General features: G+C 42.7%; 1 protein-coding gene across 13 annotated transcripts in view; it reads left to right on the forward strand.

The window, feature by feature from the left end:
- The window catches only part of DMD (dystrophin), a 1,973,025-nt gene that overhangs the window by 900,243 nt on the left and 1,047,679 nt on the right, over positions 1-25,103 (forward strand). For all 13 annotated transcript variants that reach the window (XR_014470468.1, XM_083174338.1, XM_083174337.1 and 10 more), the window contains one exon: positions 11,240-11,434. Coding sequence is in view for 12 of the 13 variants with exons in the window: in XM_083174338.1 (XP_083030464.1) it covers positions 11,240-11,434 (195 nt within the window). In the remaining variant the exon portion in view is untranslated. The remainder of the gene's footprint in view (positions 1-11,239; positions 11,435-25,103) is intronic.

Raw genomic sequence — 25,103 nt, forward strand, 5'->3', positions numbered from 1 at the left:
TTGCTGTGAGTTAGAAAGATAAGAGGTATGTAAAGAACAGCAAAGTACTTAATAAAGGAATTGAGAGAGGAAATGAGAAAATATAAAAGGATCTATTTAAGATATATATATATATATATATATATATATATATATATATATATATATATATATATATATATCTGCTATGACAAGCCCCACCAGAACAAATCTATTTAAAAATGATCCTCTAGATCAGGCATGGCCAAAAAATGTAAAACTACACATCCCAACATGCCTTGCCATAGTTGTAACATTTCCTAATAGCAAAACTGTAGAAAGGCATGATGGGACTTGTCATTTTACAACCGCTGGAGGGCCAAAGTTTGGCTATACCTGCTCTAGATGATTATAGCAGAAACAGCTATAGTACACTATTGTGTGGTGTGATGTGTATAATGGAAACTACTGTGCGGAATAACGTGAATTTGTATTATTCAGTGACCATGTTCCTTCCCCACAGTCATGCCCCTATATTTTTGGCTATCCCTTTTTGCTTTTTGGGGGGTAGGGTGGTGGGCACCAATTCTCTTTCTGACACAGGGCACCAAAATGCCTAGTTACAATACTGACTCACTAATGACCCCCAATGGTAATGTTTAACTTAAAGAAGATGCTCCTAAAGAAGGGCTTCAAAATATCAGACAATATGCAGACAGATAATATAGCAGTGACAGCAGAAGCAAAGACCACAAGAGACCTTGAATAGTATAAAGTGTTTGCTTTTACAGAAGGCTTTTATTACAGTATATCAGAGAATAATGTAAAAGAGTAAAGCCAGGACTGAAAATGTCCTAATTTTTAAAAAAGATGTACCGTATATACTCGAGTATAAGCCGAACCGAATATAAGCCGAGGCACCTAATTTTACCACAAAAAACTGGGAAAACTTATTGACCCGAGTATAAGCCTAGGGTGGGAAATGCAGCAGCTACTGGTATATTTCCCTGTATAAAAATACCAGGACACAACAGACTGCTCCCCTTGCATAATAGCAGGACACCACAGGCTGCTCCCCCTGCCTAATAGCAGGACACCACAGGCTGCTCCCCCTGCCTAATAGCAGGACACCACAGGGGGCTCCCCCTGCCTCATAGCAGGACACCACAGGGGGCTCCCCCTGCCTCATAGCAGGACACCACAGGGGGCTCCCCCTGCCTAATAACAGGACACCACAGGGGGCTCCCCCTGCCTAATAACAGGACACCACAGGGGGCTCCCCCTGCCTAATAGCAGGACACCACAGGCTGCTACTCCTGCATAATGCATTACAGGCTGCTCAGGCTGGGGGACACCACAGGCTGATTCCTGTGCTGACAGCTGGGACACCACAGGTTGATCCCCATGCAAGGGTCACCACACACGGAGGGGGGAGGGAGCAGCCACCGCTTACCTCCTCCATCATCCGACTCCAGGGTGTTTAGGGTGCGCCGCTGACAGGCTCCACGGGGGGGGGTACGCGGCCGCCGCCACTGCCCTGCCGTCCACTTCGCTGCCCGGCTCCACTTTGAAAAAAGGCGCGGCTACGGCAACATGGCCGCCGGCCTCCTGCACTGAGGACATGTATAGTGCAGGAGGCCGGCGGCCATGTTGCCGTAGCCGCGCCTATGTTTAAAGTGCAGCCGGGCAGCGAAGTGGATGGCTGGACGCAGGAAAGAAGCCACTGACTCGAGTATAAGCCGAGTGGGGGCTTTTTCAGCTAAAAAGAAGGCTGAAAAACTCGGCTTATACTCGAGTATATACGGTATTATCAAAAAAGTGGAATTGCACTTTCACTGTACCCATCTAATACATGTACAGTACATCCAACAAAACAAAACATTAAACAAAACAAAACTTAAGAGGGACCACCTGGCCCCTCTGCAGAAAGTAGTAGACACATGGGAATGGAAAGCTGTCACAATGGACCAATTATTAAAAGTCTGATATATCAGCAATTGATAGAGTAAGTTCTGTGAGTAAAATAAAAAAATATTCTTACAGTACATTTGAAATAAATTGACTCAACCTCATAATTCACTCATCTAAAAAAAACTAATTTGATAAAAAAATATTAAAAGTGGTTAAGTTCCCTATATTATGCAATTCTTTTTATTCCATAGCTCTCATTGTCGCTCTCCATATCTGTCATTACTCTTCCATAGCCTTCATTGTCCCCTTAAAATGTACATTTACAGGGTTAGATTATTAGAGAAGGAGGGAATATGTGCAAGCACCTTGTTGGCCCCCTCCTCTCTGTCAGTGGCCACAATGCCACAATAGCACTGGCTTTGTGATATTTTGTGGGGTGTGTAGAGAGTGATCAGAGTCACATTAGCTGACTTTCTGTGACCCCTCTTCCCCATACACATCCAGTGGTCTGGGGCACAGGTACAATAAAGAGCACACCTAGACGAAATTAGTTATAAGACCTCATTTGATGCTAGTCAATTTAACAAAATAATAAAAAGCCACTTACTATGACCATCAGTAGTATATCGCTGGTACGTTTTAGCACCCATAATGTATCCATCCGATTACCTTTGAACCCCGCTGGCAGTTTTCCAGGAGTCCTTTTACATGCAGTAAATCGCTGTGATTTATCACAGGTTAAAAATGGCACAGCGAGTGTAAAGTTGGAGGTAGCTCTCCTGGGGAGCTGCTGGGGGAGTTCAAGGAGAGCCCCTGACAAGTTGGACCTCTGTATAGCCACTTTACCCGTTTACACTCCATTCAAGATGGCATATGGTAAACTACAATGGAAATATTTAGCAGTTACTGGTACAATTCAGGTTGACAGTACCCAAACAAGCACCCAAGTGCCGCTACCCAACAAGTGCCGCGCCTAAGCACTTGCCTAACGTGGCTTATGAGAAATTGGGCACTGGTGCCACCATCCCCTTCCTAGATTTCCCCCTGATGTAATATACATTAAGGAAATATATAATCTAATGAAAGTACTGTAGTTTGAGAGAATATATGCCCTCTCTCCAGTGAGCAGGACTGTGGTGCCAAAACTTATGTGAGAGCACCAGTTTTCATGATTTTACTCAAATCCTTGTAGGTCCATTTCTTAAATTGCTTTGTTTCAGCTGCTTGATGTCAGATCAAAATATCCCCAAACCAGTAATTTATGAAGCTATATTTTCTGATCTGGCATATGGGCTACAGTATTTTGTGCTGTTATTGTTGTATAGAAGATTGAAAGCTGACGTCAGCTCTATAGGTAGAGGTATAAAAAATTGCTACTTCTAATGGGAAGATCTTGAAGTGAAATATATTATTTTAGGAGGTGATCACAGTGTATCTTTACCATGCCCAATTACTTTTCGACACATTTTGGAGGGGTCAAATAAATCCACAGGAAAAGTTTGCACCTGTGAACAGTTAGGTCCTCATTCAGAGTTGATTGCTAATCAGAGAATTTGCAAAAGGAGCGATTATCAAACGACTGCGCATGCACACCATGCGCATCGTGCATGCACAAGGGTAATAAGTGAAAGAAAATATGTATGGCTCGTAAACTCAAAGTGGAAGGAGCTTGACTGACAGGAAGCTGGTGTTTGGGGATGGTATCCTGCTGTTTTCTGGGTGTGCCTGAAAAAAATGCAGGTATGTCCAAGCGTTTTAAAGGAGGGTGCATGACATTAGTGCTGATCTCAATCAGCCTTTCACAGTCACAGATTGGTGGAATGGTTGGATGTACTCACATTTCCACAGACTGCAAAAACCGTTAGATGGCTCAGGAATTGTGTATGGATTTGCATGTGGATTGCTGTTAGCGATCCATTCCCAATTCACTCACAAATTTACACGGGGCAGGTTTTCTTTCTGTCTGGGCAGTGGCTATCTCATAATCATCTGCAACTTTGCAGATTAATGATCAGGTCTCAGTCAGGGTTAGATGTACTAAGCCTTGAAAAGCGATAAAATGAAGAGTGAAAAACCACCAACCAATCAGCTCCTACCTGTCATTTTTTATATGTCATTTGTGATATGGCTGTTACGAGCCGGTGGTTTTTCACTCTCCATTTGATCACTTTTTAAGCTTAGTATATCTGGCCCTCGGGCTCTTAATACAGACAAGTGCATTTACTTTCTACTGTGTTTGCAATACTGCCAATGTAAAACATAAAAAAAAAAGATTTAAAAAAATTAAACGGGAAAGGTGATCTCATTATTCCTTCAACGACATATTTAGATGTGTACAATAAGCGATCATCTTTGCATTTCTTAATTGTTACTTTCCGCTTTGGAATATACAACCCTGAGGCAAGAATGCTGTCAGATAGAGGTGCTGATCACTGCAAGGGAAAACATTGTATGGAAATATAATAATAATACTCTGTTATAACTTAGTTGTTGTACTTGTAAATCATATCATTTAAAATACAGATTTGTTTGAATGCTTTATGCTATTTAAATAATAAATGGTACTTGTTTCCTAGCACGGCCACACCGATTAAGATCGGGGTGGTCGTGCTGAAAAAAATCGGTCGATCGCATCGCATGCGATTTGGTCGCATGCGATGCGATCGACCGATGCGACCGATTTTTGACCCGATTTTTTCATTAAATCCAATGTAAATTGGGTCCCTGGGACCCAATTTTACATTGGATTGAATGAAAAAAATTCCAAACCCCCCCCAAATTGAAGCGTGTACACAGCGCCCCACGATAGACGGCAACCCGAAGCGTGGCGAGCGCAGCGAGCCCGCGAGGGGCGGCGGTACGCGTCCTCCGACCTTTTCATGCCCTACTATCCACTACGGCGTGGAGTGAGAATAGAATAGTGTGGCGAGCGCAGCGAGCCACCGAGCCCGAAGCGTGGCGAGCGCAGCGAGCCCCGCGAGGGGACGCGGATACCTTCACAGGTAATCGCGTCCCTTCGCGGGCTTCACAGTTGTCGGCGTCGCCACGGACACCTGTGAAGCCCGCGAAGGGACGCGTTTACCTGTGAAGGTATCCGCGTCCCCTCGCGGGGCTCGCTGCGCTCGCCACGCTTCGGGCTCGGTGGCTCGCTGCGCTCGCCACACTATTCTATTCTCACTCCACGCCCTAGTGGATAGTAGGGCATGAAAAGGTCGGAGGACGCGTACCGCCGCCCCTCGCGGGCTCGCTGCGCTCGCCACGCTTCGGGTTGCCGTCTATCGTGGGGCGACGACGGGGACATTTTTAATGTGAAATGGGTCATATTGACCCATTTCACATTTTTTAACATTTTTACACCATTTCAATGTTAAAATTTTTTTTAACATTGAATCCTATGTAAAAATCGGGTGCATCGCGTCGCATCGCGTCGGGACCAATGTTAATGGTCCCGACCGACGCGATGCCCCCGATATTTTACAGTTCCCGACAAGATTTCAATGTTAAAATTTTTTTTAACATTGAAGTCAATGCAAATATCGGGGGCATCGCGTCGGTCGCGTCGGGACCAATGTTAATGGTCCCGACCGACGCGATGCCCCCGATTTTTGTTTCCTAGCCGGCAAAATGGACCTGATTTCAAAGGAAATCGGGTCCATCGGGCTAATCGTGTCCCTTAATTAAGGGACACGATTAGTTACGATTGTGGCCGTGCTAGGAAACAAGTACCTAATAAATTCTATGAATGTTTAATATTGTTATAGATTTGTAACAAGTTTGTTTTCATCTTCCAGTTTTTTGGATTTTTATATAATAAATAGACTTAAGGTGCATACACACGGTGAGATTTCACTTTCTATTCGACCTCTATTCGATCTGTGTCTGAATCTAGATCTGTGTTTGGATCTGGGTTGGTTACAGTGTTCACATTAGATTTTGACTATGTAGAACAGATCTGTGCTATATAGCCTTGCCTGCCAAGACTTTTTTCTATTTGTTTTACGCTACATTGGAGATTTCAATGGGGTCGAATCTGCATCGAATGTAGAAAAACCACTCAATGCCTATTTCTATTCGATTTTGCTTCTATAAGCAAAATGAAATATAAAAATAGTGCATATCTCACCATGTGTACCCTCTATAATAGGCAATAATTAAAGTATTTACATTTAGTAACCAGACACTGGAGTAAAACACTTTAAATAAGTGAAAGTAATGCCCCACAGGACCCCAATGAATATAACTGGATCATACTGGTAACATTATATCAAGCTATAAGTCAGTGAACACTATTTTAATATTAGAACTTTAAATTCCTTATTTTTCAGTCATTCCTATACCACCTTTTGTGCCCTACTTACTATGGGATATGCTAGGTTGACACTATGAAGGTCAACATACATTAAGGCATCCACGGTACTTGTGTATTATCTGGGCGCCCGATTTTTTCATTGCATGCCACTACTTAAGGCATGTGATGCGATGTGATTTTTCATTGTAAAGACATGATTTTTAATTGTATAGTCACCGATAGGTGATTTCATACCCCCACTATCCAACTACGCATGGAGTTGATTTTATATAGTGTGGCGAGCGCAGCGAGCCACCGATCCCGAAGCATGGCGAGCGCAGCCGCGGATTACTTTACTTTATTCTGCATCCCCTCGCGGGGCTCACTGCGCTCGTCACGCTTTGGGCTCGGTGGCTCGCTGTGCTCGCCACACTATATAAAATATACTCCATGCGTAGTTGGATAGTGGGGGTATGAAATCACCCATGGGTGACTATACAATTAAAAATCGGGTCTTTACAATGAAAAATAGCATCGCATGAATTGTATGCCACTATATTGCATGCGATGCGATGCGATGCAATACAATGAAAAAATCGGGCGCCCAGATATAACACAAGTACCGCATCCACTAAAGGTTGACAAGGGCTTAGGTTGACACATGAAATAAGTTGACAAGGCTAAGGTCGACAGGGTCAGAAGGTCAACACAAGCATTAGGTCAACAATGGGATGATCGACAGTAAAAAGGTCGACATGAGTTATTTACATTGTTTTGAGCCGACAGGTGGTATTTCATAGTCTATCAAACACTAGGGAGTGGAGGGAGAATATAAAAGTGTGTGAGCACAGCGAAGAGCCATGACCAAAGCATGGAGAGCAAATCAAGCCATGTGAGGGGATGCGGTAGACAGATACGGTGTCCATATCGATTTATGTCAAAATTTGGGACAAAGAACCATGAGAAAAATTGAGTTGACTATTTGTCTGTTGACCTCCCCATTGTCAACCTAATGCTTGTGTTGATCTTCTGACTCTGCTGACCTTAGCCATGTCGATCTATTTCATGCAGGGCCGGTGCTAGGGTATTCGGCGCTCCCCCTCTGCAAACTATAAGTTTGTGTCCTCCCTCCCATATTTAATAAAGGGCTAGTGCCATAAAAAAGGGCTGTGGTCTCACAAGCAAGGGGTGTTGGCACACTATAGTACCTCAAATTAAAATTACACCATATATTAGCACAATCTTATTCACATTACACTGCACGTAGTGCCCTTGATTTATATTACACCACAGGAAATTGCCCTTTATTAATGTTACGTCACACAGTAATTCACCTTAGTTCCTCCATTTGCATATTTACATTGGCGAAGACAGACCATTTTTTTTCCAGGAGGGCACCCAGATATTTAAAACTTAGTTAGTGGAGAGCCAGTTATTTGGCACTCGGCGACTTGCAAATTCCAAACCCAAACTGGTGTTGTATATATGATGTAATGTAATGTGAAAAAATGTCATGCCACAGCCGAGGGACACTTTTTATACAAGGTCCCCCGGCCAAAACATGAGCACCGTGGCTGGTCAGCCTTGGACGGGGTACCTGGAGGAGTGGGGACCCCCCCAATAAAGGGGTCCCCCCCCAGGCTTCACCCATCCAGGGCTGAAGCCCGGGGCTGTCACCGGCGTCCGTGGCCAGTGGACGCCGGCCTGATAGGGTTAAATCGATCATACATTACATTGCTTTATACCGGAGAACTACAAGTGCCAGCAGACCTCCCCCGCATGCTGGGACTTGGAGAACCACAAGTCCCAGCATGCGGGGCATTAATGGGCCCGCTGGGACTTGTAGTCCACCTGTAAAAAGAATGTTTATAAAAAACACACACAGAGAGAAGTAAAAGTTTATTACACACACACACACACCTCACTTTTACACCAGCGTTACTTACCATTCCTGGATTCAGCGCTGGTCTGGCTGCTTCACAGCCGGCTCCCCCCGCACTTACAGGCAGCGGGGAGAACCGGCTTTTCCGTTGCCTCTAACAGCTTCTGTAGCGCTGTTCCAGCGCTACAGAGGCTGAGAGCGCGATTGGCCGATACATCGTCATGGAGACGCATAGCTCAGTCCTGATTGGCTGAGCTATGCGTCTCCATGGCGACGCATAGCTCAGCCAAACGCGCTCTCAGCCTCTGTAGCACTGAGTCCCCCAGACCGGGACTTAGCCCCGCCTACCAGCCAATGATGGTCCAGCATGGGGGTTTTCCCGGACCATCATTGGCTGGTAGGCGGGGCTAAGTCCCAGTCTGGGGGCGGAGCCCCAGATGTAATTAGAACACCGGAGGACGGTGATCGTGGGAAGAATGCTGCTGGGCACCCGGGGAAGCGCTGAAGACGTCTGTGGTGAGTATGATTTCTCTCCACAGCCTCCCCTCTGGATTCTACTGCACAAGGGTTTCCGAAGCTTCGTGTCAACATAGGTGAGTATGGATGAATGGGCTTGGTGTGTATTAAAGTTGTACTGTCTGTGTGTGTGTGTTTTTATTTAACTATTTGTAGTACTGTGGGACTACTAGTCCCAGCGGGCCCTTTATTGCCCCACATGCTGGGACTTTTGGTTCTCCAAGTCCCTGCATGTGGTGCGGGCTTGCTGGGACTCATAGTTCCACAGCAATACACAATAGGATTTTATCTATTTTTTTTACACTATTAATCAGCTCGATGCCCACAGCCCAGGGGCATCGAGGACAGCCCCGGGCTTCAGCATGGGCTGGTAAGTTCTGGAGGGGGGGGACCCCTTCTTTGGGGGGGTCCCCACTCCCCCAGGGCCCCTGCCCATGCTGACCAGTCAGAGGGCTGAATGCTTTGGCCGGGGGGACTTGTATAAAAAGTCTCCCCCCGGCTGTGGCATTACCTTGCTGGCTGGTTGGGCCCGGTGCTGGTTCTTGAAATACGGGGGACCCCCAGTCATTTTGGCCCCCGTATTTTGGGAACCAGGACCGGCCCTTGAGCCTGGTGCTGGTTTTATAAAATCCAGGGAGCCCCAACTTGATTGTTCCTTTGATTTTATGAAACCAGGACCGGCTCTTTGAGCCCGGGGCTGGTTATGCTCAGGAGGGGGACCCCACGCCGTTTTTTTTTTTTTTCATTTTTTTACCCAAAATCGCATATATGAAAATGCGCACATTTTCATGACTGAAAATCGCCCGAAATCGCGGCAAATCGCATTTTTTGCCGCTAATTCGCATCTCATTACATATGCGAATTCGCGGCAAAAAACGCGATTTTTAAAGGTGCGATTTCTGCGGTGGTCTAGTTCTAGACTTCAGCTGTTGTTTCTGATTGGGCAGGTATAGCAGCTGTACAGGCATACCATTGGGTTGTTGCACTCTACCAGTGGTAGTGAAAATTACATTGGTGCTGAAGATTTAAGGTGCCCATTCACTAGTCCTGGGGTAGCCAACCCTAGTCCTCGAGAGCTACAAACAGTGCATGTTTTGCAGGTCTCCTCGCAGAATCATACGTGAGCTAATTACCGTATTTTTCGGACCATAAGACGCACTTTTTCTCCCACAAAATGTGGGAGAAAAACTATGTGCGTCTTATGGACCGAATGATCACCAGCTCCCTTCTCCTCAGACTGCGGCGCTGACAGGGGAGCCGGTGCCGTAGTCTCTGTATGTGGTGGCCGCATCAAAGATGGCTGCCGCCTTGCACAGGAGACAGACACTAGAGGTTTGTATGACCTCTAGTGTCTGTCAGAGCAGCGCAGCGTGCCAAGCGCTTCCCGTCTGGAGCGCTGTTTAAAGGAACACGGCAGGGGTGTAATCAATGGGGAAGCGGCACCTCCCGCAGCCACAGTGTGCACGGATCTGTTCTTCCAAGTCCCCCAAGCTGGGCAGCACTGTGGTACTGGAGCCTTCTCTCTGTCCCTGGATCCTCAAGCCTCCCTGTTACCCTGCAGCTTCTCCTCACAGATTGGTGAGTGCCCAAGGATCGCTGTAACCACCACCCCCCTGTTTGAGCCCCCTGTATGTGACACCTTGTCCCCCACTACCCCACTTCCTCTGTGCCTGTGACCCTGCTCAACTCCCTATCCATGTGTACATGCACAGTTGCTGCATGTGGTTATTGTAGGGGCTTCTCATCTCATGAATCTATGTATAATACCACACTTGCTGTAAAACCACTGTCCACTATTATTTTATAGTGCTATGCCAGGGCATTGGGTGGCAGTGACTGCACCTGGGCACTGTGGTTCAGAATATTTTTTCACCCTGTTTTCCTCCCCAAAAACTAGATGCGTCTTATGGCCAGGTGCGTCTTATGGTCCGAAAAATACGGTAGCTCCATCTGTGTATCTTTTAAAGTGTGTCAGCGATTAATGGGTGCAGCTGTGCAGCAGCTAGGTTGTCTGGAAAATGTGAACTGTTGGTAGCTCTCGAGGGCTAGGGTTGGCTACCACTGCACTAGTCGGATCTGTTTTGTTGGAAAAGGTCACAGACTGTTGAATTCTCTGCTGTTGAATCGGCTGCCTTTTTTCACCAAACCTTAGACTTTCTGACACTCGACAGTCGGAACATTCAATTGTGACTGTCGAGTTACAGTTTATTGGTTAAAATTTTATCCTGGAACCTGCAGATCATCCTTTTATAATAATTGCATTGCAAGGGTTTTTTTTTTTTTTACCTTTTTTTATAGTTGAGAGATGTCTAGTAGAGTTACATGTTTTAGAGTCATAGATTAGATCCAGTTGTTATGTTTACAATTAGTTATTTATTTCTATATTTTTAGAAAACTTATCTATAACCAATTATTTTGATGTCTTCTGCAAAATCAGTATACAGCATTTTTTTATACATTATAAGCACATTGGCATTAGTGGCCACCTTGAACTTTAGTATGTTACTATAAGAGGTTCTCAACTTTGGTTTGCAAAGTACCCCAAAGATATATTGTTTGGAAATGATTTCCTAGGATTTAATAATGTATAACTTGTAATGCTACTTCTGTTATGATGTTTTCAATATAAGATGTTTTCAATATTAGTTGTTTAAAAAAATAAACTTCTTATCTATCTACACTAGCAAACTGTTCATGAAGAAATGACTCGGTCAATGACTGAAGGAATTAAAGTTGATGCCTCTAATGTGCCTTCTACATACCTGGCAGAGATTGCGCGCCTCCTGCAGTCTATTGCTGAGGTGGATCTTCTACTCAACTCTTCATGTCTGAATAAAAAAAACTTTGAAGATCTTGCTAAACAAGATGAATGTCTTAAGGTAAGAAAATCATCCTATTGTATTAATACTGTATATATAGTCACTAACAGTAACTGTTCCTGATATCAAGTTAAACATATCCTAAAACTCTAAGTAATTGTATGTATTTTGAAGGCTGACAAAAAAAACCTAAAGCCCAGAAATATGGTTCGATATTGGTCAGTTGGATTTACTAATTTACAGAATTTAAATAACCACTGAAGAGATTACAAGACAAATGAAAACTGTTAATTTAGCGCTGGCGGTGTTCCGAAAATAGATCTGTGTGAAATATCACAATGTAATCAGAGGTAATGTCACCAATGATGATCCCATGTAGGGTGGGATTTCCGAAGTTTTAATCCTCCACTAACCATGTCCTCACAATGGTGGCGGGTATATGAAATGACACAAAGAATAGAAAAATAGTTTGTAACTTTAAAAACAGGTATGTTTAATATAGTCCTTCCTGACGCTGCTGAGGAAGGACCTGTCAGTCCGAAATGCATTTGGCGTGTCTTGCCTTTTAATTACCTGCTCAAACGGAACACACTTGCGGGATCCACGGCTCTAGCCACTTTCAGTATCCGGATCTGGAGGGACTTTGCACCTTTGACTTATCCTTGTGACCGCAGTTTGCTTTGAGCGATTGCTTTAAACGCTTTATTCATCATCTAAATTGTAAGTGCACAACTATATTAAACATACCTGTTTTTAAAGTTCCGCACTATTTTTCTATTTTTTTGTGTCATTTCATATACCCGCCACCATTGTGAGGACGTGGTTAGTGGAGGATTAAAACTTCGGAAATCCCACCCTACATGGGATCAACATTGATTACATTGTGATATTTCACACGGATCTATTTTGGGAAAACCCCTAGCGCTAAATTAACAGTTTTCATTTGTCTTGTATTCCATGTGTAAGGTGTTTATTGAATGTCACCTTTAAACTGTTGACAAGCTGCTTTTGGTTTTGTTGTGCGCACCCAATCACAAAGTTCACCTCTCTGTCCACTGAAAAGATTAGTAAAACCAAATTACAAAATTAAATACAACTGTAATTTAAACATTTGACCTGTAGGTGTTGTCTGCATTACAAATACCCTAATGGCTGATTTCAGCTTGGCTATCCTAGAAATTAAAAAATATGGCATATTAGTTGAATAGTGTATGACAATTAGTTATTCAAAATAGTTTACTGTTCCCAAACTATAATCTGGTTAGTATTAATTCCGATTCTGTTGGAGGTGCACTCTAGAACAGATATCCCACACAAAAATATAGAAAGCCGTTCTCTATTCACATGTGAAGCAATCATAAAACAGGACACTGTTTGACGGGCACTCCCATATTTATCCAGTGTAACTAATGGTCGAACTAGTATTGACATGGGCAGCTAGCAAAACATTGGGGAGTATTCAATGGTTTTATTCTCCATGTGCAACGAATCCTGTTTAGGATTTGCTGAACATTCGCAGGGTTCAGGAGGGCTGCAGCATTCGCTGCCAGCCCTCCCTGGCTGTCACCCTATTCAATGCCGCAGGGGCTTGCTGCCCCTGACGGCGAATTTTAACCCCTGCGGTGATTGCCACAGGGAGCCGGGGCACGGAGGCAGGCAGGGAGATGTGAACATCCCTGCCTGCCCCAGAATTTGTGGGGGAGGGCTCCCGGGGACACAGCCCCCCCGGATAGCTGGCAAGGGACAGGGGTAGGGAGCCGCTCCACTGGTCCCGCTCATAAGAAGTCGGGACCAGTGTGCAGTGAATAAATGAATATCTAATGAGTGGCTCCCGGCTCCCTGTTGGCGAATGTGTAAAAACATTTTTTTTTTAAATTCAAATAAAAATTAAATATATATTAATGTGCTTCAAGCACATGAATAAAAATAGCATGCCCCTTCACAGAAAAAAAATCTGATTTTTTGACACCCAAAAAAACCCTTTATTTTAAAAGATCACTTTCCAGTACACCTTAAAAAGATGTCGAATGCAAAACGGTGAATCATGGCAAAAATCAGGGAGAAAGCAATTTGCCATCCTAGCATTGAATACACTCTCGACGAATCCCAGTGAAAACCCCATTGAAATACACCAGCAAATTGCAGCGAGCATGAAACGGAGAACTGGCCGGCATTCACTATTTGCTTTCAGCGAACAGTGAATATTGAATAGGGTGAATCACATTTTCAGTGAAAAAGATTCACCGCAAGGAGTGAAAACAGCCCGATCAGCCCCCCAAAAATCGGTGAATCGGGAGCATTGAATACTGGCCATTGTGTATTGTTTTTATACTGCAGCAGTACACCTTGCTCAATGCCCAATTACATAATGATATAATTTAAATAATTGTGAAATGTGGTCCTGTGATGCTGATATGATTTTGACTATGCAATTTTGACTATGCTATAAATTCAAATAAAAGCTTTTTCATACAAGGGAGAAGGGGCATAGGAGTGCCTTGGCGATGTAGAACACATCAGGATTGCATCGGGATCGAATTGCGAGTTAAAAAATACAGCATTCGATTCATTCTCTTTGTATTTGATTTACTCTATATAGTCTTGGCTGCACTGTCTATTTGGCTATTTGATTTCGGCTAAACGGGAGTGCGCATCAGCATCGGATTGGGATCGAAAGCTTAAAAACTTGTTCAATTTCCATTCGATGTCTATGCGATACCGATTCAGCTGATAAAAAGGAGAAACTGAGCAATATATTGCTCAGCCATATATTGCTCAGCCATATATGGCTGAGCAATATATCTCCCCCGTGTGTACGGGGCTTTAGGTTGATGGCGATATATTGGGATTAGACGACAAATGATAGGGAAGGAGATATGTGGTGAGTTAAAAGTGGGGAGTGTGTGTAGGAAATCTGGTATGTTCAACATACACAAATGTTTATTGTGATTAATGAACACAAATGAACATACTGTAACATCTTTATTTGGATTACTTTCTACCCTTCAATTTGTTTCTTGTTATTTATTTTTATTTACTTTGGCCCAAGAATATGCAGTTTATAAAATCGGAGATACTTATCTATGAAACAGATACCGTACTTTCCTTAATTCAAATGATTTATAGTCGGCTACCTTTTAAGAATGGGCATCTACAATTAATGTGTGGCCTGATTAATTATTACTCACTTTGTTACCTTCTCATTTTAAAATAACAGATACTTTCATTTTGAAATTTTGATTTAATTAATATATATATACATATTTAAACATATAGCTAGACTATTACATCACCTTTGATAAAGCTGCTTGGCTATTGTTTTTACCTTCATTCCAATTTACTTTTACTTTCCCCCCCAACATTGTTATAGTGTATTGTATTAATATGTATTTGAATTTTTTTTATGTAAGTAAAACATTTCATATATTTCCAATCAATCGGTGTCATCTTTAGCGCTGCTCGACTGGCCTTGTGCTTGTCCCTTTCTCTGTTTTTCCTGGTGGGGAGTGACTACCCCCACATTTTGAGCAGCAGCTTACATTGAAGCAATAGCTCATATCAAAGCGCCTGTACATTCCCTCTGGAATATTTCCTTGTGACTATTACATCTGAATGAATTGTGTTGTTAGTATAATTAAGAAAGATAGGATGGATTCATAATGGCAAAGCCACACGGAAGGTACAGTCATATGGAAGCAAGTAGAGGATTTCAATAGAAAGTGTGTTACACAAATCAATTGACACTTGGAAGATATTCATCTGGCTTATTTAGGGAGAACTAGTCCATGTACATATTGCTACAGTTGTGGTCAGCATTATTCTAACTCTAAGTATGCCCTATAAATGGCTGTAGTATTGATTGCCATAGAGAAAAATGCTGCGCTAAGCAGAGATATGCAAGGGAAAGTAAGTGGGGGAAAATGTGTGTAATCATACTCATTCAAAGCTTCTTCTTTTTATAGGTTTTAGTAACCATTCTTACTTTCATTGTCATGGTAATAATATTTAACAGTTGGAAGTCCTAAAAACGTATTGCTGAGACCAAATGATCAAGAGCATAGAACAGCTGACTATAGTGTTAGGCAAGACTCTCCCTGTGTGCCGCTATAACCTTTGTCAATACTGATTGACCTTATGTTGTTGTTATCTATGAAAACCAGATTTGCCTGACATGGGCCAGATACATGCTTAAAAGGCTGGTTAGCATAAATATCAAAGGTTTATGTTTTTTATCCTTCAATGTTATTATAGAATCAATACAATAAATTATCTAATGGGGCCTACACATGTAGGGATTTTGTTGAGCGATGTGTCAGTGATGTGTGCTGAGTGATCTGTAAGGACCAGTGTTCTCCAGTGAGAACACTGGCCCTGACTGGCGATCTAATTAGATTTATCCAGCATGCTGGATCTTAATCGCCGGGCAATAGTGAAACATGGGGCCGTGCATCGCTATCGCTATAATCCCTACAGCGGAGCGATGTAGGGACATTTTCTATGAAATTTAGTCAAGTTTAGTCAGGTCGCTTAGAAAATGCCCTGAAGTCACCCCGTGTGTAGATCTCATTAGTTTGCAGTGTCTTGTAACTCCCTTCTCCATGTTAATCAAAGTTCAATAAATACATTTTACCAGAAAAATTTATAGTCTTCAGGAGCAGCGACTACTCTGAATAGAAGGGTTAATATATAAAATGGTCATAAAGAATGTTAATAATGGCTAATTGTTTAACCTGTGTCTTTGTTTGTGTACTTTAAATGTTCACTCTTATAGTGGAGGACACGCCAATGACCCTGACAGAGTTTTCCATTCTGGAGAGCTGCTCAGCTGGCAATTTCTTATATTATAATGTAACACTGTGGCCTGATTTATATCTATATTTAATCACTAATTCCTCCACATACATTTTATATATTATAACCAGTATTGCATTTAATTATATGGATTGCTGTGGATAAAAGTAACTATGTCTACTAGTTTAATTTTGCTAGACTATTAAATTGTCATGGGATATGGTTACAGGCATATTTCCATCTTCATCCAGATAAATCTCACAATTATTTGTCTTTTAGAAGGGACATCATTTAAATCTAACTCCCTTTAATGAATATTTATTTCTTCATAAAATAATTCATCATTGACGTTATAAAGCTGTAAAAAACAGAATGGCATTGAATAAATTGTACAGCTGCTGGTGAAGAGGCTTGAAATTAAATGGAGGTTGATTATTTTAGCTGTCACAGATTTGCATGGAACAAATAGTGTAATGATACTAGTCTGTGTAGTGTGTATGTGTAATTGTGTGCCTGTAATACAGAATAAAGAGTGCAAGCTACTCGTCTGCAAATGAATGCTCCATCTGATTCTACAGGGCTGCAGATATCTGAGCACTATATAAGTAAACAATCAGTATAATAAAATCATTGGCAATTGCTCTTTGCAGCTCAAAAAGAAAGGTGTACTGTATACAGTGTGTATTATCTGTGGTGCTTTATCAGAGTACTTGAATGTGATTGGTTACTTGGCAAGGTTTCCGTTATGTAAGTTAGAGCACCATTCATAAATCACACATTAAATGAAAATATCTTATTTACTCATGAAGCAGCACCACTGATTACTGTTGTTTGCAACTTGTTTTATTTAGGTATATCACGCCAGGTTTATTTCAACATTTCTAACTAAACTATTGAATATAAAATTGCAAATGTAGTCCTAATGCAGACAAAAGTGGCATAGATATGAAAAATGTTCATGCAATAAACACTGGCCAGTATACTGTTTAAAGCAATTGTTCTATCTGGATCTGAATTGTTAGCTAGGAGACTGTGGGGGAAATTTACTAATCTGTGTATTCTACTTCACATGTGATGTTGCTATGGGCAAGCAATCAGATCCTGTCTACTATCTTCTAGAGGGTGCTAAATAAATAAGAAGTAGATTGGTTGGAGAAACGGACCAGGGGCGATGAAAAGTTGTCAACACATCTGTTGAGTTGTCTGAAATGAATGAGATATACAAAACAATGAAAGCATGTATCAGTGAATATTCCGTCAATGAAAATATGCTTAAAAGAATTAAGGGATGGGCATCCAAAAGTGTACCCTCACTCACGATAAGAATAGGTAGATAGTGCACATAAAGGTTTATTTTATGCCTGAGCAGGATTCACCACATGTGCATGTTCAGAGGTTGGTATAGCATACGTACCATACTCACAAATCAATGTAATAATATAGACGCATCTACAGTAGGTATCTTTAAGGGGATCCTCTGCCTCTGAAAGATTTCTCTCCCCGTATATAGATATGCAAATGGCAAGACAAGGGTCCCTCTTTCAGTGTTGATAGCACAAATTTATTACTAATAATACAAATGAGCTGGGAGTACAAGATGGAAAAGCCCAACTGTTGACTAATTTTATATATATAGGTCAGGTCATGCCCTGATGAAAATTAGTAAAGCTAATTGAAACGTTGGCAGAACATTGCCCCTGGCTGTTTTCCTGTATTATTGAATCCTGAGTGCCGCCGGACCTTGTGATATATATATATATATATATATATATATGTCAGCCTTCTAGGAGAGAGCTACTCTGTCTTGATTGCGGGAGATTCACCCTCTTTTCCTTGCTGGGTCTGAAATTTGAGGAAACCATTTATCTAGGCTTTTGTATATGAATGTTTTTCATACGGATGAATCCCTTATTCCGTTGGGACTTTCATTCCTAATTGGACTTTTATAGGTTAGTTCCAACTTTGAACGTGAACCTTATAAATACGGCCCCTTTTTTGTACTCGTCCGGAGTAAAGTTAAACTAACCTCAGTGAGTTTGCCCTCACCACCATTTAGTGAACTGGAATTTGCACTCTTACTTGGCATAAGGAATGCCCTATTGTTGTAAAGCCTGATATCTAAAACGTATATTTTGCGTGGCCCCTGAGGAAGTCGTGTTGACGAAACGCATTGGGCTTCTTTTAATAAAGAGAATACCATTTGAATGAAGTCTACGTCTCATTATCGAACATCGCTAACCAACTCCGGCAAATCAATGATTGTGTGATCATGTTATATATTGGTTTATGCTAGGTGGTACAGTTAGTAGCGCACTCTGATCTTCCCCTTTTTCCCATAAACTGTTGTTTGTTTTTAGCGCAACACCTGAACCATTTCTTTTGTATAAATACACATAGCCGAAATCCTCGGTTAAAGTTTCAGCCCTTTAATAGGCTTTTCTCAAAACAGCTTCCACTGTTTGTATCATCCTGACGACAGGGGAGACCCCGAAACGTTGATTGATGGATTAAATCCGGTCCCATTTTCACCACGCTATTCTAAGTACCTGAGTGCCCTTTCTTCATCGTCGCCTATATATATATATATATATATATATATATATATATATAGTCCAGATATAAGCGGCATAACACAAATACAAATCCACGGTTCATGCTGGGGTGTCAATCTCAGAAAGATAAGTCCATATGATCACTTCCAGATATAATCCAATTTTGTAGAGAGCACTCACCAGGGTTAACTCACCAGACGGCACTCCAGAACTTAGTAAATAATCAGAAGCTGTTTATTGCAATATTTTGGGGGTGCAAGCCCCTATCGTCAGGCTACAGTGAACAAGCAAACAACTAACACATGCCTCACCTTATACTGAGTGTTTGGATGATCTTCACAGCTGTGTGCTGGTCAGAGTAGATCACGGACCGGAAATGATGACGTCATGTGTGAACCAAGTCATGTGGTTGCACCCGTTCACCCGGCTCTGAAGAACTATAATGGTGTATACATACATCATTGACGTTATAAAACTTAGTAAGAAAACTAAAAAGCAGGAACATGTGGCAAAAAAATATTTGTTAGAAGGTCATAGGGAACAAACAACATTTTCACCTTGGTCGTTGTGTGTTTGGACATTCTGGGTGGCAATGTGGATCTGATCCAGGCTAGAGCCAATGAACAACATTGACAGACCCACCAATAGTACATGAATTATAAATTCATAACCAAATTCAGCAATTGCTGTCTGAGCACAAAGCAACAGATGGTGATCAGGCCAAATAAAAATGCCCCCCATACACGGTCCGTTTTTGCGGTCTGTTCTGTACTTTTAAAGTACACATCGTATCGGATCGCATCCCTTGTGCATGCATTGTGCATGCACTGTGATCCGATCCGATGTGTACCTAGTACAAAAAGTATGTGCAGCACATACTTTTTGTACCGTACTATGTGATGCGCGGGAGCGCGCATCGCATAGTACAGAACAGAGCCGGCAAAAACGGAGCGTCTATGGGCTCCTTTACACTGAATGACGTCATCAAAAAAAGCCACATCGTTTGCTGCATGCTGTTTAACAAAGGCATGCAGGCAGCTGACTATTCTTCACGGAGTGCCAGTTCACAAATCACATATGTGTGTGTGTGTGTGTGTATGTATGTATATATATATATATATATATATATATATATATATACATATATATATATATATATATATATATATATACACACACACACATGTACTGTATATATATATATACACACATATCTCCTATATATTTGGCTACATCTGTCACTCAAAGTGGGTGTCTGTGTCTATAACGCTCTGTTCCTGGACTTTCCTCTTAATGTGTGATTGCCTTCATCTGTGCTGAACACCTTTCTGAGATATTAACCTGTTTAAAACAGGTGATGGCAATCATACATTAAGGGGAAGTCTAGAAACAGAGCATTGTGTCCCTCCTGGAGAGGGTCATGTTGGGAGGTATGTGACAGAGAACCAGCCCAGTGAGCCCACAGACAGTGCCAGACACCCACTGCCTTCCCATGTTGCCCAGCACTGCTACTCCACAGCCACCAGGTGAGCGCCCCCCTCCCGCGATTTGCGGCAAAACCTCCCCCCCGCGCGCCCCCCCTCCCGCGATTCGCGGCAAAAACACCCGCTCCCCCGCGACCCCCCCTACCGCGATTCGCAGCAAAAACACCCCTGCGACCCCCCCTCCCACGATTCGCTGCAAAAAGAACCCCCCCACGACCCCTCCCGCAATTCGCGGCATAACCACCACCCCGCGACCCCCCCTCCCGCGAATCGCGGCAAACCCTCCCCCGTGACCCCCCCCGATTCGCGGAAAAAACACCCCCCCCCCCGCGACCTCCCTCCCGCGATTCGCGGCAAAAAGAACCCCCCCTTGCACGATTGGCGGCACACCCCCTGTGACCCCCCTCCCGCGATTCGCGGCACCCCCCCCCCCCCCGCAATTCGCAGCAGCCCCAGGATTAAATGGCACATGCAAAACACTGACATGGCTATGGTCGACAATGAAAAAGGTTGACATGAGTTTTTGAAGATTTATTTTAAATTTTTTTAATTTTTTCATATTCATGGTCATGTGTCGACATGGACACCAATGAAGTGGCACACTTATGTCAACATTTACATGTGTTGACCTTTCTGTGTTGATTTTTTCTTGTGGCGATTTGCAACACACCATCCCGCCTCCCCCCCCACACAACCCCCCCTCCCGTGATTCACGGCACACCCCGCGACCCCCCCTCCCATGATTCGCCGCAACCCCCGCCCCGTAACCCCCCCTCCCGCGATTCGCGGCACCCACCCCTGCGACCCCCCCTCCCGCAATTCGCGGCACCCCCCTGCGATTCGCGGCAGCTCCAGAATTAAATTGCACATGGAAAACACTGACATGGCTATGGTCGACAATGAAAAAGGTTGACATGAGTTTTTGAAGTTTTTTTTTTTCATTTTTTGAATGTTTTCATATTCATTCTCATGTGTCGACATGGACACCAATGAAGTGCCACACTTATGTCAACATTTACATGTGTTGACCTTTCTGTGTTGATTTTTTCTTGTGGCGATTCGCGTCACACCCCCCCCACCCCCCCCCCACAACCCCCCACTCCCGCGATTCACGGCACACACACCCCCGCGATTCTCGGCACCCCACCCCGTGACCCCCCCTCCCGTGATTCACGGCACACCCCCCGCAACCCCCCCTACCATGATTCGCCGCAACCCCCGCCCCCGTAACCCCCTCCCGCGATTTGCGGCAACCCACCCCGCGACCCCCCTCCCGCGATTCTCTGCAATCCCTCCCCTCCCGCGATTCGCAGCATCCACCCCCCCACAACCCCCCCTCCTGCAATTCGCTGCACCCCCCGCGACCCCCCCTCCTGCAATTCGCGGCACCCTCCGCGACCCCCCCTCCCACGATTCGCGGACACCTAAGTTGCAATACAGGGCATCTTTCATACAATTCTAACCATATTTCTCATATACAAACGTTCACAAATTAAGGGGGCGCAGCCCCTTACGACGGTGTGAAGAGCGCCCGTAGGGCGCGATGAATCACCTAGTATATATATATATACACACACATCTTTTATCTTTGAGTGCATTGACAAAGGGGTTACCGCACCCGAAATGTTGGTTTTTGCCGCAGCTCAATAAATCACTGGAAGTTAGCTCAGAGTGCCGCCCATTCCTGCCCATCTACACATACCCATCCGGGAGGGCACCGGGGCATGCTGAACCTCTAGGGAGAGTGCCGGGCCGCCAGAAACAAGTACACACATATACATACACACATATATATATATATATATATATATATATATACACACACACACACACACACACATATATATATATATATATATATATATAGGCTTGGATATCGGCACTCTCCCCTCCTGTGAATAGTTATAAGAAGCCAGGTGCCCTCCGGGGTATGCAGGTAGATAACGAGGTGTGGATGGCGGCACTCACGGCGAATGAAATAACTCAAGCAACACCAAAGAGGAAGCTTAACGTTTCAATTCTCGACAGGAATTTTCATCAGAAGCCGTGAGTGCCGCCATCCACACCTCGTTATATATATATATATATATATATATAATAATTATTATATATATATATATATAGAATTTGTCAACAGTTGTACAGATTTTGAACGTAAAGCCAAAAACTATAAAGGATGTCCTGTGATTCAGGAAGCATTGAATTATTTCACAGCATGTTAACATCTGGATGCATTCCAATTAGCTTCCATTGTGCTATCCATTAATGCATCCTATATAGTCATTGGCATCTTTAAGTGAAATTAAGCTGCTATGTCCTGTCTGCATCAAGTCAGTACTGCTCTTGACGGTTCTATTGATTTATCAATCTTTAGTAGACAATTTCTGTTGTAATGTTGTATTCATTTGTATATGTTAATATAACTCTAACACAAAAAACAAGTCTCATTACAATCAATAATAGCTTAGGTAATGCAGTTCGGCATTGTGTTTACACTAGCATTACATTATCTAGAAAAAAATACTTATTTTATGAACCAGTTTAAAATATTTTTAAATGGGTTAAATTGGTGGACAATGAGATTTGTCTCTGTGGCGGTAAAAAAATCTTATTACTCAGTAATACACTCTGATTTAATATTTCTTTGACTTAGCATATCATAAACTTGCTTAGATCTTATTAATCTGATGGATTACACAGGACAAGAGGATTTATCTGCATGATCTAGACAAAGATTGTTTTTGTTCCCCCAGATATTTGACTGACATGCAAGTCTAATAGTATTATTTATTTATTAATTTTGTTTCTTGGGGGCTTATGTGCAGTACTTTACTATAAAAAGAAGATACACTGTAAGTCACTTCACTTCTTAATGAAATATGAGAAGTGATTGAATTGTTGTTCGCCCCAGCTGCCACTAGATGGTGCCTAATGGAGCAATTAATTTGCCCTGGGGGACTTTTCAGATTTCAGCCTCCTGAGGGTCAATCTGAAACATGCAAAAATGCTATGGTTTTGGCCAGGGGCGTAAATTCATACCAGTTGCGAGAAGTTTCAGTTCAGTGCCCCCTCGAAAGAGAGGGAAAACAAATATAGTGTGTGAATGTATACACAGGGGTTAAAGTGGGGAGGAAACTGGGTGGAACTGAGGTCCACCACCTGTAATGGTAGGGGGATCTCAGTTCCACCTCCACCACTGCCCTGAACAGTAATCCCAACAGTAAAACCTGTCCCAGCAGCTTCCTTTTTCTGGGACTGCGTATGTGATGTCATGCCGTCTCCATTGCTAGAGTGAACAAGAGAGAAGACGAAGCTTCTGGAAGGACAGTGTATAGGGCACTTACTGTAGACATTTCCTGTAAGGGGTACTACAGATGTGGGCATTATTTGTAATTGTCACTACTGTGTGGCATACATGTATAAGAAATGCTACTGTGTAGTGTAACTTGAATAAGGGGCACTGCTGTGTGTCATAACATGAATAAGGGGCACTACTTTATGGTATAATATGAATCAGGTTCACTACATGTGGTGTAATGTGAATATGATTGTGTTACTCTGGACCTGGCATGGGTTCCTCCTATTGGGTGGAGTGTGTGTGTGTGTGTGTGTGGGGGGGGGGGGTGGCATGGTAAATTAGCTCCACCACCTCTCCAGGACCACTTTAAACTCTGCTTGTAAAGCACAAATTCTGTTGGAACCAACAGTGATAAAACAAACTAAGAAGTTGCAGACACAGGAAGGAAGTTCCTGCTTGCAAGCTTACACTTCATAGGGAAATAGACATTGATACACAGGGATAGGTGTTATCTAACTCATGATGACCTTTTCCATGTCAATCTTTTCCATGTTGACCTTTTGCCATTTGACCAATGGTGGTTGACCTATTGACCATCAACCTAATTATAGTCGACCTATCGACAGCAAACCCTTTCAGGTAGTACAGATTTTCCTATTGTCGTGAACAGCGGTGATAACACTAATTGGGGCTGCTGTATTAAGCCTGGTGAAGAGATAACGTGGAGATAAACTAGAAGGCGATAACGCACCAGTCAATCAACTCCTAACTATCATTTTTCAAACATAGCTGATTGGCTGGTGCGTTATCGCCTTCTGTCTTTTAAGCTTTCAAGAAATGTAAAGTAAACATATGGGCAAAGGCTTCAATAATCTGCACATACTGTATATATCTATAACTAGCAATAAACAAACAATATGCTATATTTTTCATATTTTCATTAGACTTAATAAAGTGGTACTATACTTGCTAGACAGACCCCATAAAACAATAGTCTTTGAATAGTTCATGTCTAAACTATAAAATACTGGAGTACGTGTTCTATTTAACCAATTGTATTCTTTGGTATATATTATAAATTTTTGCATGTTTGGATCCAAAGAATTTTATCAGATCACTGTGTACCATGAATATTAATGTAACGCAGTTACAGTAGGAGTCTAGGAACAGATGAACTCCGTATAAAAACACCACCAGTACTGAAGATCCTTTCTACAACATTCCCGGTGGTCATGAGTTAATGCTATTTACCACAGGTTTAGATTTGAGTGACTTTAATGGTATGACATGTTAGTTTATATTATATGTATATTAAAAGTTCTAAAAGTAAACATTCCAAAACATATCAATAAAAAAAATAGCACAACCACACTTTATTAAGAATGTGGGTAGCATCCTTGTGATTGGTATGCTGGCAGGTAACATACTGACTTTGGAATCCTGTTTCTTAAATTCATTGTCAGCTTGTCAAGGTGTATGGTTGTAATGTCAAGTCATAGGACCAGGTTTAGAATTGGTGCACTGCCTTTGTTAATGGCAGGACAGATGTACAAGGTGAGCAGCAATTCAAAGGGAGACACTGGACCATCAACACTACAGTCGTA

The sequence above is a fragment of the Crinia signifera genome, chromosome 2, assembly GCF_055691185.1.
Source record: "Crinia signifera chromosome 2, ASM5569118v1, whole genome shotgun sequence".
In the NCBI taxonomy this organism is placed as follows: Eukaryota; Metazoa; Chordata; class Amphibia; order Anura; family Myobatrachidae; genus Crinia; species Crinia signifera.